Here is a 17,570-nt window from a genome sequence, read left to right on the forward strand (position 1 = left end):
TAAAACAACGCTGTTTGTTTACAACAACAACAACAACAACCTGTAAATTCCCACTGCTGGGCTAAAGGTCTCGTCCCCTTCGAGGAGAAGGTTTGGAACATATTCCACCACGCTGTTCCAATGCGGGTTGGTGGAATACACATGTGGAAGAATTTCTATGAAATTTGTCACATGCAGGTTTCCTTACGATGTTTTCCTTCACCGCTGAGCACGAGATGAATTATAAAGACAAATTAAGCACATGAATCAGCGGTGCTTGCCTGGGTTTGAACTTGCAATCATCGGTTAAGATGCACGCGTTCTAACCACTTGGCCATCTCGGCTTGCAAACAAACAGTTTGAACGCTACTGACTTGAAAATTATCGAACGGATTTTATACGGTTTTCAATGAACGGAGTGATTTATGTGAAAGCTTAGGTGAGATGAGGTTTCGGGAAAATCAGCTGAAATAACTGTGATTGTTAAAAATTTCTACAAAAACCAGGCAGACTGTGAGCTCCAAAGGAGTGCGCCGCGTGAAACAATAGAGTTAGTTATGCAAGTTACGACGTGAACGTTTTATGTAGACTCTATTATATTGCATAAAATATATATATGTATAATGATAAACTATATAAAAACAGTTTATCAAATTAGCCAGGGGAATATAATATAAGGATCTCAACTAAATACCATTGGTACTTGTGCTTAATTTGGGCAAATTTCGAATGAAAAGCATGACGAGTAAACCTACATGTCGCATGAAATTCTACGCGATGGGATAAGGTTCAAGCCATCGTCATAGGAGAAGAGAAGATTTCCACTTGGAAATTACGCTGCCATGCAGTCTTTGATTTTCTTCCTACATAAAATATGGTATATCTTTTGCATTTATGAGGTAAACTAGTAGTCGCCCGTGGCTTCGCACGCGGGTGTTGGTTGTCATGTGTTAGGCAGAAAGAGTTTGCTTCATACCAAATTTCATCAAATTATATTTAGCGGTTTGGAAGTGAAAGAGTGACAGACAGCTGTCTGTTTGACAGTACACAGTAGACAGAGTTATAGTACGACACAAATTCGATGTGTACCATCGGCAAAATTCGTAAAACTGATCACATCCGAATTCAGTACGCCATCCCAAATTATCAATATTTATTTCTCATGTGAAAATGATCTTTACACAAACGTAATAACTTGTAATATCATATGACCTAATATATTCGTCAATTTGACGCGTCGATTAACATGCACTTGCTTTCACTGACGAGAGAATCTATAGAGACGAATAGCGTCGAATGGCGCGATAGGAAGCTACTTCCATTGGTCTTGTAAATCGGCAGTAATCGGTTTTATTTTCATTTCATTGCATTTTCCGATGCTACATCTAATTTGTGTTGTACTATACTTTAACATTTATAATATTAATATAAATTGTCGGACCGACTTAGTCTTTAAAATTCTAGCGGTTTCTGTTACGCGCTCTAGGACGTAAGCAGATAGATAGACAAGCTTTAAAATGGATACAACAAATGGATACGCGTTTTGAATAATGTGCTTCTTTAACAATACCCATGGACATACTTATCTATGTTTTAGATATTTATGTAGTGACGCATTTAATGCACATTCGTAAATTATAGTGAGTTGTAAAAAACGCGAATAGAGGAAAAATTTTAATAATTCTGTCTTTTATTATTTGCAATATATAGAATAACTTAACTTTTAACAATAGCAATAAATATAATTGGAATTTTCGAATTCCAGAAAATCATATAAAAAGATTTTAAAATCTCAATCTGAAATGCACAAAATGTTGTCGTTAAAGGCAGTGTTTTGTTATTATTTGATTGAAAGTTTTGCTTGCGGGCAAAATACTCAAAAAATTTTTTCAAACGAAAATAATTCTGCCGGGGAAAGTACAACGTTAAAGATTGAACCAAATGATATAATAACTGGTAAATATATACATTTGTTTCTCATTCATTCATTTTTAAAATTATATAAATCATCATCATTTGTATATTAATATTTTTCAGAAAATCATTGTTCCTCGGATAGGAGTTTGCATAGCATAAACGACATTCGAGTTTTGATAGACTATATATATGAGCAATTATCTGTAGATGAACAGCTATCTGAAGCTTATAAATCGCAAGCAGCTGAAGTGCGAGATAAATATATACAAGATCTTAAACAATTCATTGAATGGTTTCAAAATCAGCCAGAACATTTAAAACATGTTTTAGATGGCTTAGCACAAGTAAGGATACAGTATATAGAACCGAATGTCAACAAAATAGCCGGTTTATTGAAAACTTATCCTCAATTAGCAAACGTTTTTAGCGAAAAAAAAGATAAATTGCGTAAACTGATCAACAGACTAAAGAGATATGAGACTATGTGCAGCTTCAATTGTGGGGAAATAGAAGGTAATATTAAACTTTGAATAAAGAATTTTCAATTAAAAGCCCTTCTATGTGTGTTGCGGTTGGAAAGGGATCTGCCAGTTTAGTTACAGAGACAAGATATTGGAAATGTTAAGAATCGATAATATATCTTATAGTGTCTTAATTGTCTGAACGGTGGTTACAACTTACCATTAGATGGTGTATTTGCCAGACCATAAATATACCACTGCTTGGTAACGGCCTGTCTTATAGGAGAAGACTTAGACTAATTCATTACCCTAATGCGATTTGGATGCATGAGTATCGAATGGAATGCTTGTAACTTTTTTTCTTATTTCAGATCATCATGTAGTCAAAAGAGAAATTCAGAATGATTATTATTGCAGTTCATTAGAGGAACTACACTATAAAATCACTGAAAAATTAAAGGATATCATAGAACAAATGAAAAATGATTTGTTTAATCAATTGACGATTCATAACGAGTATTATAAAGAATCTATTGATAAAATTAAAAACAATCTAAAGGATAAAGCATTACAGGAGTTTGGACGGACTATGTACGATATTTTAATTCTGCAAGATGAATATCATCATTTCGTAGAAGACTTAAATAAAACTACGTTAGAATCAGATTTATTTTCTATTCAAGAATTAAGCATACAAATAGATGAAAAGTTATTGAAAATGCATAAAGTGGTTGAAAAATATGGGCAATATTGTAGAAGTTGTGGCGATGGTGAGTAAATCTTAACTTGTTTAAAGAGACAGAAACAATAATATACATACAGTCACTGAAAATGATATTGGGATAAATAAAACGTTTGCGGTGTGTGCACTTAAAATATACATAAGTTATATTTATGAAGTATACCTTCATCATAAAACAATTTAAGACAGGTTTTTATATTGTTATATAAAAACTGATATGCAACAAAATTTTCCTCAAATTTGAATTAACCTTTTTGTTTCAAAAGGTGGGATTATACAGATTAAAAAACATTTATGATTTTTTTTATAAACACAAATTAATTACTTATATCATTATTTAATTATTCGTGTAAATTTATAAAATACGTATGGTTTACGTGTTTTATTTTTCAGAGTATCTCATACGGAACACAAGAAGAACAAACGCACATTATGAAGAAATTGGTGAACAGTCTTCAGAGGATATCGTAGATACTCTGATCGAAATTAAATTCCAGGAAACTGCTATTGAAATAACAAATGATTGGGAAAATATATTTAATGATTTAAATGAATTAATTTATAATGTTGAACGAGAGGGCATCAATTTAGCTCAATTAAAGCCTATTCAACAAATTCTTGTGCAAATCATAAATGAGGAAAGAAAAAAACTGGATAACCTGAAAAGTATCGCACCCAGATCAACGATTAAAAACATATTGGATTTAGTAAATCAATCGCAACTTTTACTTGAAACTATTGATGATTCTATATCTTACACTGATGCTCTTATTAACAAATAAGTCCTAAAACATTGTTTAAATTCTCCAGCAAATTGTTCTATGAGCCTTTTCTAAGAGTTATATAAGGCAATAAATATCTGAATAAGACAATAGTTTACCTATATGTATATGTATTTCTTAAGAAAATCATAATAATATGTAATGTTATTACAATAAAGTATCCAAATCACTTGTCCTCTTCGAAGTATCCTTATAATTTAGGGTGAGCGACCGAGCGGATAGCCGATTACCGATTCAGCGCTCCTCAATAAATCTGAATAGGTATTGTGCGCGGGCGCATACAAAAGTGTTACTGCTTATTGTGAATTAAATTTGTGAAGTAGAGGTTCAAGGTGCCGTTGACATCAATTTGTTGAACGTGATATGTTTGACATATGAGTATCATATACCAAAATGTTATAGCCAAACGTAAATATGGCGTCAAAATTTTAATCTTCTTAGTAAATAATTCAGCAAAGGTTCCAAGCCTGATAATCATTGCATTACACAATTTTAGCTTCTCCAAATGAATTAGGAAAAAAAATAACATTATATTAATTTGCTATTCTGCCGGCGGGTATTTTTTATTTATAAATTGACTTTGGGTAGACAAAACATACAGTCAACAAAAATATTGAATAATATTCTTGACTTGAAGTTTTCATGACATTTAGTACACTATTTAATTTAAAACTAATTTTAAATTTTTAGCAAAAAATGACATAGGACACTTACATCCTGCAGACTAGCCCCCTCCCCACACAGCGCAACACGCAAGCGAATCTACCGGTGAAAACTATTTTCTTATAAACATAAATTAAAAAATTGGCTGTAATAAATAAAATAATTCGGAGTTTTCAACTTGGTCATTCGAACTTTAAATAACACATGACGAACCGCACTCGGCCGAAATGTACAAAACGATAAATTTATCCGGTCCGCCAGACAACGATTGGAAATTGAACTTTTATGAAGGCTTAAAGTAAAATGGCATTAGTTATTCAGACATTCATTGCATGAAGTTACAATGCACTCGAAGGAGTTTATAGATTATTAAAGACTTCAAACAAACAAATATTCAAATTCAAACAGGCGAACAATGTTATTCGACTGTGACATAAATCATTCATAATCGTTCACAAAAAAACATTATACACTTTTTAATGTTTGAAATTAATGCTAAAATTGAACCGAGGTTAAAATATTGACTTTGTAAAACTTGATCATTTTCATGTCTGACCTTTAATTGTCCCTACTAAGTTACTCTCATGTAAAAATAAAATAAATATATAAAAATAGAAGTCTCCAAAATTAATAGTTTCAATTCCAAAACAAACAGTTATAAAATGCAGTAACACTGCGGGTAAGTCAGTGCAGAGTGCATGCACCGTCTGGCAGCAAGGCGGCAAGGGCACGGGGGCGCCTGCAGCGCCCTTGCGCCGTCCGCCACGCCCGCGCGACCTCTGGGCCGCGACCTGAGACGATTTGGACATCTAAATTCCAAGTGGACTAGTACTTGAATAACTTGCAATTGTAGAAGCATTACCGTTAAGTAAATTATTAGACAAATACAAAACCGTAAATATAACTAACAATACAAATAAATAATTTAATAACTAATTCGAATAGTCAAGTTATCAATGTAGTAAAAAAATAAATGTAAATGATTGATATAAATCTCTTTCTACATCAATATCGTATTTCAAGCGATTCGAAATCAGTAACTTTCACATGATTCATGATTGTCCTTAAAACTTTTTTATTTCAATGCAAGGTTCATAAAATAATTATTTCCATTATGATAAAACGTAAAAAGTAAGTTTAAGTGTTGGATGACTCAGTGGTTGAAACAATTAAACTTAAATGACGACTGCGAGTACAAATCCAGGCAGGCATCACTTTTTATGTGGTTAATTTGTGTTTATAAGTTATCTCGTGCCCGATGAGTGAAGGATAACATGATCTAAATTAGTCATATGTCATCTACTAGCACCATTGGAGCTGCATGGTGGATTAAGATTCAAGCCATCATCCAGCAGAAAGACAACAGGCTGTTGCTTTACTTTTATTACTTGGTGTTCGTTTTATTGTACTAAATGAGACGTGTTGGTGACTGTACCGGTGTCACAACAAGGTCGTCAGATCACCGGCGACGACCGCATTGCAATCGCATCATATTAACGTTCGCTCATAATGCAGCCTTGTCCTTTTTTGTTGCTTTGAGATCTGTACGATTGCAATTTTTGGACTTTACCTAAATAACGCCGACCGAATTAAAATACCTACATAATTTAATTGTAATATCAAGTTACATTAAGATAAAAGATTCAATCTAAGTTTTGTCTGGTATTAAATGGAATCGCTAGGTTTTGCGATTCAATTTTAAATAGTTAGGTGGTATTATATACCTTTAAAATAAGTTTTAAGTAAGAATATTGTATTTAGCTTGTATATTAATACTATAAAATTTTATTTTATTAAATTTTATTATATATTACAAAAAAATTATCCATGTATGCCAAATAAATCAATTAAGTAATAAATTATAGCAGCTATTGTTTTACTTTAATTATCATGGAAATAATAGAACCACCAAAGGTTTAATTTTTATGATTATTGGCCGTCACACATTATTTACTATATAAGTACATATATATTATAGAATATTGCATATATAAAGGAGGTCATCACCATCAAGAACCTCTATATTATGCAATTTGGTGGTAGTACAATATATATTGGTAGTATGAAGCTGATCATCCACTACGAATTGAGTGCCAGGACAGAAAATAGTACTAGGCTTCTCTTATTAATATCAGGATAGTTTTTAAGGTACAATGCGGAACAAATGCCCAACCCTAGGGCAAAGCCAGAAACAGCAGCAACAGCATCCTCAGCATGATCACCAGTAGACTTGACTGCTTGTATATCAATCAACGTTGTGCAATGTGAAACGGAAAGGTACCAGCAGTGATTATTAACAGTTTCTCTTTTTTAGTCTTTTTGTACGAAGTGAACTGAAATGGTGAAACGTGTGTATCTTACCGATGATTTCGGGTTCAAAACCAGGCAAACACCACTATATATATGTATATGTCCTTAATTTGTGTTTATAATTCATTTCGTGCTCGGTGGTGAAGGAAAACATCGTGAGGAAACCTGCATGTGTCTAATTTCCTCGAAATTCTGTCACATGTGCATTCTACCAACCCGCATTGGAACATCGTGGTGGAATATGATCCAAACCTCCTTTATAAGAGAAGACTAAGGCCTAGCAGTGGGATATTCACGGGATTTTACTTTACTTTTGTACTAATATCAGGATTAAAAGTGACACTAACAAAATGAACATAAAGTTTGAAAATAAATAATTCATTTATTTCTATTATTAATGAGAATACTATAAGAAACCTAATGTTGCTGTTTGGTTCATATATGGTAATTCTATTCATGGCCTTATTAATATTTCGGGACAAAAGCAAGCTATATAATATAATCGTAAGCCATAGCTAAACAGTAACTTAACCCCATTGGAGAAAACTGTTTAAAGCAAAAAAAAAAAGTAATAGATTCCGTAGAAGAAAGAAAAAAGAGAAGTCTACTATCGAATGCATACTCTTCTTCTATTGAATATTTATATTATATTGTTACTCTCATTTATACTTTATTTGTCATCTGTAAGCTTTGTTTTACGCAACATAAAGTAACACAAGGTTTGTATAGCGGTGAACACAACTCAGGTTTTAGCCGCCATCCGGCCTCTCACCACATTTTCACGCGACACTGCCCAAACAGGACTTCGATCTTACCGCTCCACTAACGGACTTCCTTATCATTTTTTTTATGGTTACACAGGCCGTATAACTGCTTTTGTACTTTTTTTAAATATTTACCTCAAAATTACAATATATTTTCATATTTTGCGTAGATCAAGATAATAATATCACAGAAGCGTAGCCATATGAAGATAAATTAAGCTGGAACGGACGTTACTAGAACAAGTAGCTGACACATGGGAAATTAAACACACAAGATATTCATATCTTTGTATGTATCTATATTCAGTAAAAAAGAATGTCTGTATTTTAGACGTTTACCTATGCATTTCTTAACATGTTTCGTTCTTTTGCGAGGGTTCCTAGATAACAAAACACGACTTTTTCGTTGTATAATTGAACTTTCAATATAAATGTTTTACGTAGAACCTTATTCTACACGTGCAAAACCGGCGTGGGTAGCTAGTACCTATATTTATATTATATAAAGAAAAGTATAATTTTTAATTATTTCAGTACGGTTTACATATATAGATTGGATAAACATACACTAATATATAATATTAGCAAGGAGGGTAATGTGTTTGTAACGACTGTAAAACGATATTGAAATTGTATCAAATTATTTAGGAAAAACGTATAAATAGGCTTTGCTTTGTGTACATCGAGAATTGATACCTATATATGTGTAAACTGATCGCGTATTAAATGAATTAAACTGGAATTGTGCAGAACATTCACTTTATTGTACCGCTTGGTTGTGTGGATAAAATTTTGTGTATGTTAACGAAATCGGTGGCAATGGCCAGTGGAGGCGATCGGTGCAATGCACACGGTGCAACGAATGCACCGATACCCCCCCCTTCCTCCCTCCACCCTCTCACCCACATACATCGTTAATCCATTTACCTTTTGTAAATTGCAGATTTTGACAGAAAATTAAAAAAAAAAGAAAGTAATTAACACTTTCATCTATAAAGTCAATTTGACATATGTTAAATTAAAATTGTTCATAAAATTATACTTTTTAATAAAACTATCATCTATAACACTGTTATTGTAGGTATAGTTCTTTTTTGTCATGTCTTTATAATTTTCTCAGAAATAAAGTATCAATAAGAGCAGGAAAAAAAAAGTAAAATGGACGACATAGTCTTAGGCCTGAGAGAAAAACTTATTTATTTTTCTGTATCTCATTAGATTTAAATTGCTACAACAATAAACACTTAAATATTCAAAATTATCACGTACCTAAGCCTCATTATAAATAATGATTTTTTTTAATGAAATGAAATGATGACATAACATTATAAGGTAACATTAATAGTGAAAATATTTAAACGAAAGATAAAAATACCCATACATCAATTCAGAGTTCTCGAATAATCCGTACATTGACGTTGCGAATGCAGAAAATCGCGTTGGGTGCCGTCACCAACACCGACAGCTCTCATTTGCAACATGCGCTTATACGGCCAAAGAACCGTTATTATTTTTATTTATTTTATTAACTTTCCTCTTTATATGATATCTTTTGGTAATATACATAAGTTGTCTGTTTGTAATTCCATTACATAAAAAATTAAGATAGTTAAGTAATTTATAATAAAGTAGCTTTTTTTCTTAGCGCCTTAGAAATATTTAGATCTGTGGTTTTAAATTAGGGAGCAACCTGAATATCACAAAATTGTAACTTGAATTTTATTTAATAAAAACATTTTAAAGACGAATTAAGATTAAGATACCTTCTGCTGTCCCAAGCGTAGTAATATTGTGAGAAAAATATTACATAAGTACTGCTTTCTATGAGTTTTATATCAATTATTCGAACCTAAATCATTAATGAGAATTTGAACATAATATATTATAATCAATAAAACGATATCAAAATTTGAATCAATGAATTCGATATGTGTCTACCTACAAGAATATCAGAGCGAAAAAATAAAGCTAAACTTTGCATTAACAATATACTTATTCGTAAATTAATTGTATCTCAGACTTGTTTCGTTCATAAAACTTTCTACCCTAAATTTAGAACAAGTTGAGCGCGCCGATATTGCGTAATCGTAGTAGGGGAGTGGCCTGGGCGAGAAAGGAGAATATCGGGGGTTGAGGCGGTTTTTCGGCGGCCTTCCTGAAGAGCCTTCAGGCTGACGCGACGGAATGTCTAGACGTCTGGCAGCTACCATGTGTTGTAAGACCTATTATAAAATTCATGTCATTTCAACGACTTAGTCGAGCAGTTTTGTTTTTTGAAATGTGTTTTATGACGTAAAAATTCCGTATGTAAATACAGGACGTTGTGAAATATATGTAAATATAAAAAGGAGACTTCAGCTTTATAACATAGGGATTATTTTAGATCGGATATGAAAGCGTTTATTTCGAATTTGAAGTTGGTTGGTGTGTGTTTTGTAAAATTCTAGTGGCGAATAATAAGTCGTTAGATTTTTTACGACACAACCAAATTTTGTTGAACGATTCGTCATAATTACACGTCACATGTAAAATTCGTTCTAGTCGATATCATCTGTGCAAACTCGCACGCAACTCGAACTTCGAAGTGTAATCCGTAACAGTGTACACTGTACGGCCTAGGGTGACGCACGAATGAATCCGTGTCGAGACAAGGTCGGCGGGAGGGCGCGGGCCTAGTTCGCGTAGCACATCACGCCGCCGCGCCGCGCCGCCTCTTTCACATTGACCGTTCGATATCATTTCTTACGAGCAGCGTAAGGAATCGTATACATAATATATGGGCTTTTCGTATAAACATTACTGATCACACTTAATTATAAATTAACAATAATATTTTAATAAAGTTAACGTTTTTATTGATAAAACTAAAAGGTAATTATTTCTACACTCTTGTTATAATTTTTTCAATTAAAATAAATATTCTAGCGTGAAAGACAAAAAGCGGGTTCCAAATTACAACGACGATAGATACCTGTATTGTATTGATTGTAGAGTTGACTATTTTAGCTTTATTTACTAAAGCAAATTATGTGAATGGTCCGTGCACATTCAGTGGCGCGCTGCTGGCATCGACAAACAATAGCAGACAGACGTGAGTCAACGAGCACGCGTCTCGCTGCACCGCGCCGCGCTACAGCCTACATAGGTTTCGACTATCTGTCTGAGTGACCAGTAAATTCACTAAAATAAACTATTAAAATATTATCAAATATTCCAATTTATTTTAAATACGCCATTACGTATTTCAAGTATACAGAAATATTTGAAAATTTACTACGGAATTATTTGTAAACAGTAGGTATTTGTTTCGATAATTAGACTCTTAAGTTTAAATTAAGTTTAAGTACATAGTTATATATGAACAAAACACAAAAAACGATTAAGACGAAATGCAACATAATTCTAAATTGTCGAAACCTAATAATGAGTCCTTCAGGATTCAGGATGAGGATGATCATTACTATTAATTATTATTTAGCGCCTTACATGACGTTCCGCTAAAATGTGATATAAAGGAAGGTAAAGTTTGTATGTATGTTATGATAGCATCACATTAAACTTGTTACTCTTAATAACCTCATTTCCCATCGTCTCACTTCCACGAAAGCAGCTATAAGGTCTCATGTTCGATTGCTGTTACGCCAATTAATGTCATTACGGGTTCTGCTTTAATAAAAATCTCAGAAGTGCGGAGTTGCAAGTCGCGTAAACAATCGTCTTCTGTCCAATCGACTCACGCTGTTGTGAATCACGAGGCATAATGTTGGCAATGCATCTGGTTTGTCTCCGGTATTTAGAAACTTAGTGCATACACTTGTGTAATATGCCGCTAACAATATCTCCTGAGTAGTTGGTTCATAGTTTGTAAAATGCCAGCTGACTCAGAATATGTAGATCACAACCGAAGATTATAGACCTTATTAGGTACCTATTATAGACATAATTCGGTACTTAATTGGGCCAAGTACCAACCAACCTAGGTAGGTTGGTAGATTACCTATAGACATAGAAAATAGAAAAATAATGTTAAAGGAAACCATAGTCCGGAAACAGGTGTTTCCTGATTGAAATTCTACCTATAATAATTTTTATAATATACATCTACGAATTCAATATGTCCTACCTAAAACAAAATTCCAATACATCTTTATTTTAGCCAACGAATAACAAAAAAAATGTTAAATAGGCGACAGCGCCATATGACAGATGTGATATATATACTTCTTACATTGTCAAATGGACTGATCCGACTAAGTATGCAAACATCCTGTAAATTTCCCACTGCTGGGATAAGGCCTCCTCTTCCATTAAGGAGAGGGTTTGGAACATATTCCACCAGTTGGTGGAATGCACATGTGGCAGAATTTCGATGAAACCTGCATGTGTTTACACATGCAGGTTTCCTCACGATGTTTTCCTCCACCGCCGAGCACGAGATGAATTATAAACTCAAATTAAGCACATATATATATAGTGGTAGGTACTTGCCTGGGTTTGAACCCGCTATCATCGGTTAGGATGCACGCGTTATAACCACTGTGCCATCTCAGCTCCCCTAAACGTAGGTACTCGCTGTATTATTATTATGCATTATAATAATATCTCCTGTGCAATTTCATATCTAACAGCCTGTCGTGACCACAATCTGACAAGGCTTACTTAAAAATATATAAATGAATGTTATCGCTGACATTTGTTTAAGTTTATCTCAAAAGGTAAAGGTAAAATATATTAAAACAGAAAATTTTGTATGTGCAATAAACATATTTAAAATATTCAAATATCATTTTTTTGTCTCTGTTAGCCTGGAAATCGTTCAACACACATTATATAGTAAAACTATAAATACATGAAGTTATTTCATTACCTTTTCAATGGAAGTGAACAAAAATAAAATTGATAAAACATTATTTATTTTTAGATTGATGGGAGGCGGTATACTGTTATAGATAATTTGATATCTTATTGAACGTACTCAAACTATTAGTCTAATAGTTAGTCTCTACTTGTAACAAACACAAAGCATGTACAGGGGTTTACTTGGAAGTAAGATTTTGAGCGAACCGGCCTAGGCTCATCCGTCAGATATTCTACCGCCGCAAAAAACAGTATACAGTTCTATTCCGGTTTGAAGGGTGAGTGAACCAATGTAAGTACAGGCTCAAGAGACATTACACCTTAGCTCCCAAGGTTGGTAGCTCATTGGTACAGCGCTAATGTCTACGGGCGTTGATGACCACTTACTAATTAAAAAGAAAACGAAGGTTCGGATGACTGATCTCGACCCCTTTCTTTTTAATATTTTTTTTTGAATAATGAAAATTTTATCTTTTGTGGATTAGACTTTCAAGTATACACGATGTCGTAAAATTTTATGCAATGATGTATTATTATAACTAATTAAAACTGGACAATACTACAAAATTACTTAAATATATCATCTAAGTATTGTACTCAGTCAGTCTATTAATAACTATAGCCTTTCGTTGCATATTAAAAAAGCTACTTTATAGCTTTATCAAACAAAGAATATTTTATTTATCTCTATTATCAACAAAGAATTGCGACGTTAATCTTAATTATATTCACTAATATTATTGTTAACGTTTTATTATTTTCACTAAGATCCTTGTTTCAATATGCATTATACAACTTTGAATGATGTTCCAAAGACCATAGGTACTATCTGTTTTCAAATATTTCGTTTATGCATTATTTCGTTCGTCTAGTTTGTATAATAAATGATTCATCTTCATTAAACCCTAATTATATCACAAATAAATAACGAAATTTAATTCTATTTATGGACATGTATCTCGTTGATCATTTCCTATTTTAATTTACATGATAGTGTTTGTATTATGTATCTACAAACATTAATTATGAAGTTTCGTTTAGTTTTTAAAAGATTTTACATTTTTTATAAACGCAATAAACCAATCGTTTGTCTTCTTCGAATGATAATAAATAAAATGTGCTATAAATAATATATCGGTTAGAGATAAGTTACGTTATTTGATGATTTGTCATATTTATCACCTTTCATTAAGATATCAGATACCAATGGATTTGTCAGATAGAAAGCAATGTGAATACGGAGATGTATTGCACATTGGACTGTTACAAAAGGAGAATGGATAAATCGAATGCTAAGTACAGGGGTATCATTAGATAGGTGTATTGGTGGTTGGCTAAGTGGACAGGTTATTGAACGGACAGATGGGTGAATACATCGTTGAGGTGAGAGACAGATAGCTATATGTATCTTGGTGGGTTGTAGTTAGTAAAGGTTAGTGGACGAGCATATGGGCCGCCTGATGGTAAGTGGTCACGTTCAGTCATAGACAATGACGCTTTAAGAAATATTAATTATTCCTTACATCATTAATGCGCCACCACCCTTGGGAACTAAGATGATATGTCCCTTGTGCCTGTAGTTATACTGGCTCACTCACCCTTCAAACCGGAACACTATCTGATGAGTGGGTGGTACCTACCCAGACGGGCTTGCACAAAGCCCTACCACCAAGTAAATACCGAGATCGGTTTCAGGATCGCTCATTTGGAGATAATGAAGTACATAAAAAAGCTAAATTACTTATTAACGAAAATAACATAATGGCATAATACAGTTAAAGCCGCAATAAAACCAATATATAAATATCATAATAACAGTTTTAACATCGTAATTAAATATAAAACTGTCATATTGATTCTAGTCTAAGAGCCAGTGATCAGCAGACTTGCGGTACAGCTAACTCCATATTACTACCAGGTATATTGCTTCACCTGCTGTTGAGGAAATGGAGGTTTACTATTCCCCGCGAGGGTTCCTTTGAGCGGGCTGATTCGCTGTTATTGAGAGAGTGGGGAAGTCAAAGTCGTGCCTCTTTATTAGCACGACTGAGAAACTATTAAGTTGTCTGCCTGCATCTTAGAACCGACCTATATGTTTGCTTTTGTAACTATGTGTATATAATAATAATATAAATAATATACATAAATTGCAGCTATGCTAAAATGAGTTCTTCGGGATATTAATAGTGCGAGAATCAAAATAATGTGTCCTCTCCTTTATAACTATACTATACCGTAAGGCTGCCGATCACTGGTTCTCGGTCTATTCGGAATCTAGATTATAACGCAAAGAACGAACATGACACATGGTACCTTTGTTTTCTTTGTCACTAATGAAAATGCTTGTTGTTATTATAATTAGTCAATCAAATAATGTATATTTATAATATTTTTTATAAGAAGTAACGAGACCATTTTTTGCTGGAAAAACGTCTAAGCAGTCCTCCCACATAAAGTATACGTGACTCACTGGCGCAGATTACTACGCGATACCTACCAAAAACGCACAGGGAGGTCTCTGTCACTCCCGCTTTGCGGCCTACTTCTATGATATAATGTTTACGCAGAAGAACACCAACTCCTTGCAACACCTCTCACTATTGACCATGACATTTGTTACGCACAACAGCGATAGGACCTGCTATAATAGCCATGGGTCTTGCTGGGCTAGAGTCCTGACTCGCTCACCTCCTCCATATTTCATGGTTGTGGAACGTTTCAACCTTTAACCGGTACCCTTCTCCGCAATGATGTCCCTGGGGTGGGTCGCCCGCGAGAAGTCTTACCACCGTTGTTACTGATACCGATATATACCATACGGTAATCTTGTGTTGCTCTCACGGCTATGACTCTAAACGGAATCAGAGAACCGCTTTGTTACGAGCAGTAAGAGTGTGCTCCTTATTGGGTGATTGGAACAGAGTCTCTAGTACAACGTACTTACTTACAAACTCAAAGTGGTTCCGACCTTGCTATGATTGGTAAGAGGCGGCCCAGGGCGGCAATGGCATTGATGAGCTTTGGGCCAAGTTGTTCAAAATGCTGCTCGATGTCGGACCTCTCAATTATCAGGTGCGCAGTTTGTTTTTATTATTCTTGTTAAAAAGAGGTTCAAACCATTTTATCAACCTTTGCCCAACTGAAGGACATTTACCTCGTTTCACTAAATATTATCGTTATTTATACTTTGAGATGTTTTTAAATAATATTTTTAATTAATCGGCTACTTATGTAATATATTTAATTGATTAATCATCATTCAAAGGCATAAACATTTACTAATTTTAACATTCTTTACATTACATAGGAAAGGCAAGTCAACAATAATCAACCAATGTGCTAGTTGCAGAAAGTATTTTTATATCAGCAGTATAACGCGTCACGCATTTTTGAAGTGCAATCAAATCGTCCCAACACGTGATTAAGTCATATCGTAGTCCACAGGCATGTAGATTATTGCAAGTGCTCAGTATGTCTCGATAGGTGTTATCTTCAGCGTCAATATCACGTTATCAGAAGTGATAACACTTGATAAGGACATACGACTCGTTTGCAGACAACTCTAGCTTGTCTGGGTAAATGTTAGCATAGTTCTGTCTGTCTAATAAGGTCAACTTCACCTGTTATAAGGTTATCTATTACCAACTATATCTCTAACTATATCTCTAAAGTACACGTATCTCTATTAATATTTATTTATAGAACATAAAACACAAGATTTTTATCCAGTATTTTTAAATATATCATACAGATTCAATATAAGTTAAAGTCTTATAATCTCTTTAAAGCTCTCAGCTATTTTAAAAAAGCCTTTAGAAAAGAGTAAAGGTTATATTCAATAAAATAAAGATGGATTTAATCCCATATAATATTTCTTTATAGAATTTTAGGAGTTTCGAAATTAAAAGATTACGTTATTAGTATAACATTGAAGTAGTAATAGTCAATATATCAATTTTAAATCTGATTTATAAATAATTAATACATCTTTTTTTATTTTATTACTAGAAAACACGAAGTTGAACCTCGTCATACAGTTATTAATTAATGTAAGTGTACCAGAAAACTAATAATTATAGTTATTTAACTTGTAATAACTTAGATAATAATCATTACCGAACCTCAAAATAATAATAAACACAATAAAGCTTAGATTAGAACGAAGAGCAAACTAATACAAAGACAAAGAAATATAATGCGCAAGTAATAACCAATTGCAATAACTATATATTTTAGTAGCTATGCATATATGCATTAGCATGCAAATCTGAATACGTCCCCGAGAATAAAAAGCCGCCGGAGCTCGGCGGGGTTTCTTTCCAATTACTCTTTACAATTCACTGTGATCCGTCCGACTTTATGACGCCCGCACCCGCATGACATGTTGCTCCTAATTAAATAAATAATTATACTCCCCACTGAACTTCTTTTACAGCGAAGAAACAATGAACCTTCCCCGAGGTAAACCTGTCTACATCTGCCAGGATGCATGGCGGAAACAATTATTGAATGAATGCTTTTCCTTTGCGAAAATAAACAGTATTTTTTATTATGTTTACTTCTTACATATTTATTTTTATGAATATGTAGTGTAGGAGCAACGATGTTATGTTACTAATATTTTCAGATATATATTTTTATTCTTTTGACGTCGCAATAAGTTAACAGTCAACGAGACATGTTTTAAAACTATGATTTGAAAAGTATCAAATCAATGGCCGTTATGCTTATGACAAATATCTAATTCGACTTATAACGAGTTAGTCGGTTGTTCCCGGTAAGCATGATTAATTCCGACACATTCAACAAATTAATATTGTCGAATTTCAAATTAGCCAATTTACACAAAACTAGAAAGATGAGGTCCGTCGCTGACGAGGGCGTTGTATACAATAAGGGACCTCTGGAATAGCTTAATATTCTGAGCGCATATTATAAGTTTTTATTTTCTGTGTTATTTGAGTACAAATTTATGTAATATGCTCTATAATTGTTTTTACAGTGGACCATTCTTATTCTTTATAATTCTAAAGTGATCAAAGAGGAACTACTTTTGCGACCTAATTTCATTCACAGATCTAAACTTTTTTCTTTT

The 17,570-nt window shown here is 33.4% G+C and overlaps 1 protein-coding gene across 1 annotated transcript; it reads left to right on the forward strand.

The window, feature by feature from the left end:
* Window positions 1–717: 717 nt before the first annotated feature.
* Window positions 718–3,881, forward strand: LOC124536386. Its single transcript, XM_047112916.1, has 4 exons — window positions 718–724; window positions 2,017–2,409; window positions 2,729–3,127; window positions 3,493–3,881. The coding sequence occupies exons 1-4, from the start codon at window positions 718–720 to the stop codon at window positions 3,879–3,881; spliced, it is 1,188 nt and encodes a 395-aa protein (XP_046968872.1).
* Window positions 3,882–17,570: the final 13,689 nt, after the last annotated feature.

This window comes from Vanessa cardui, chromosome 16 (genome assembly GCF_905220365.1).
Source record: "Vanessa cardui chromosome 16, ilVanCard2.1, whole genome shotgun sequence".
Taxonomy (NCBI): domain Eukaryota; kingdom Metazoa; phylum Arthropoda; class Insecta; order Lepidoptera; family Nymphalidae; genus Vanessa; species Vanessa cardui.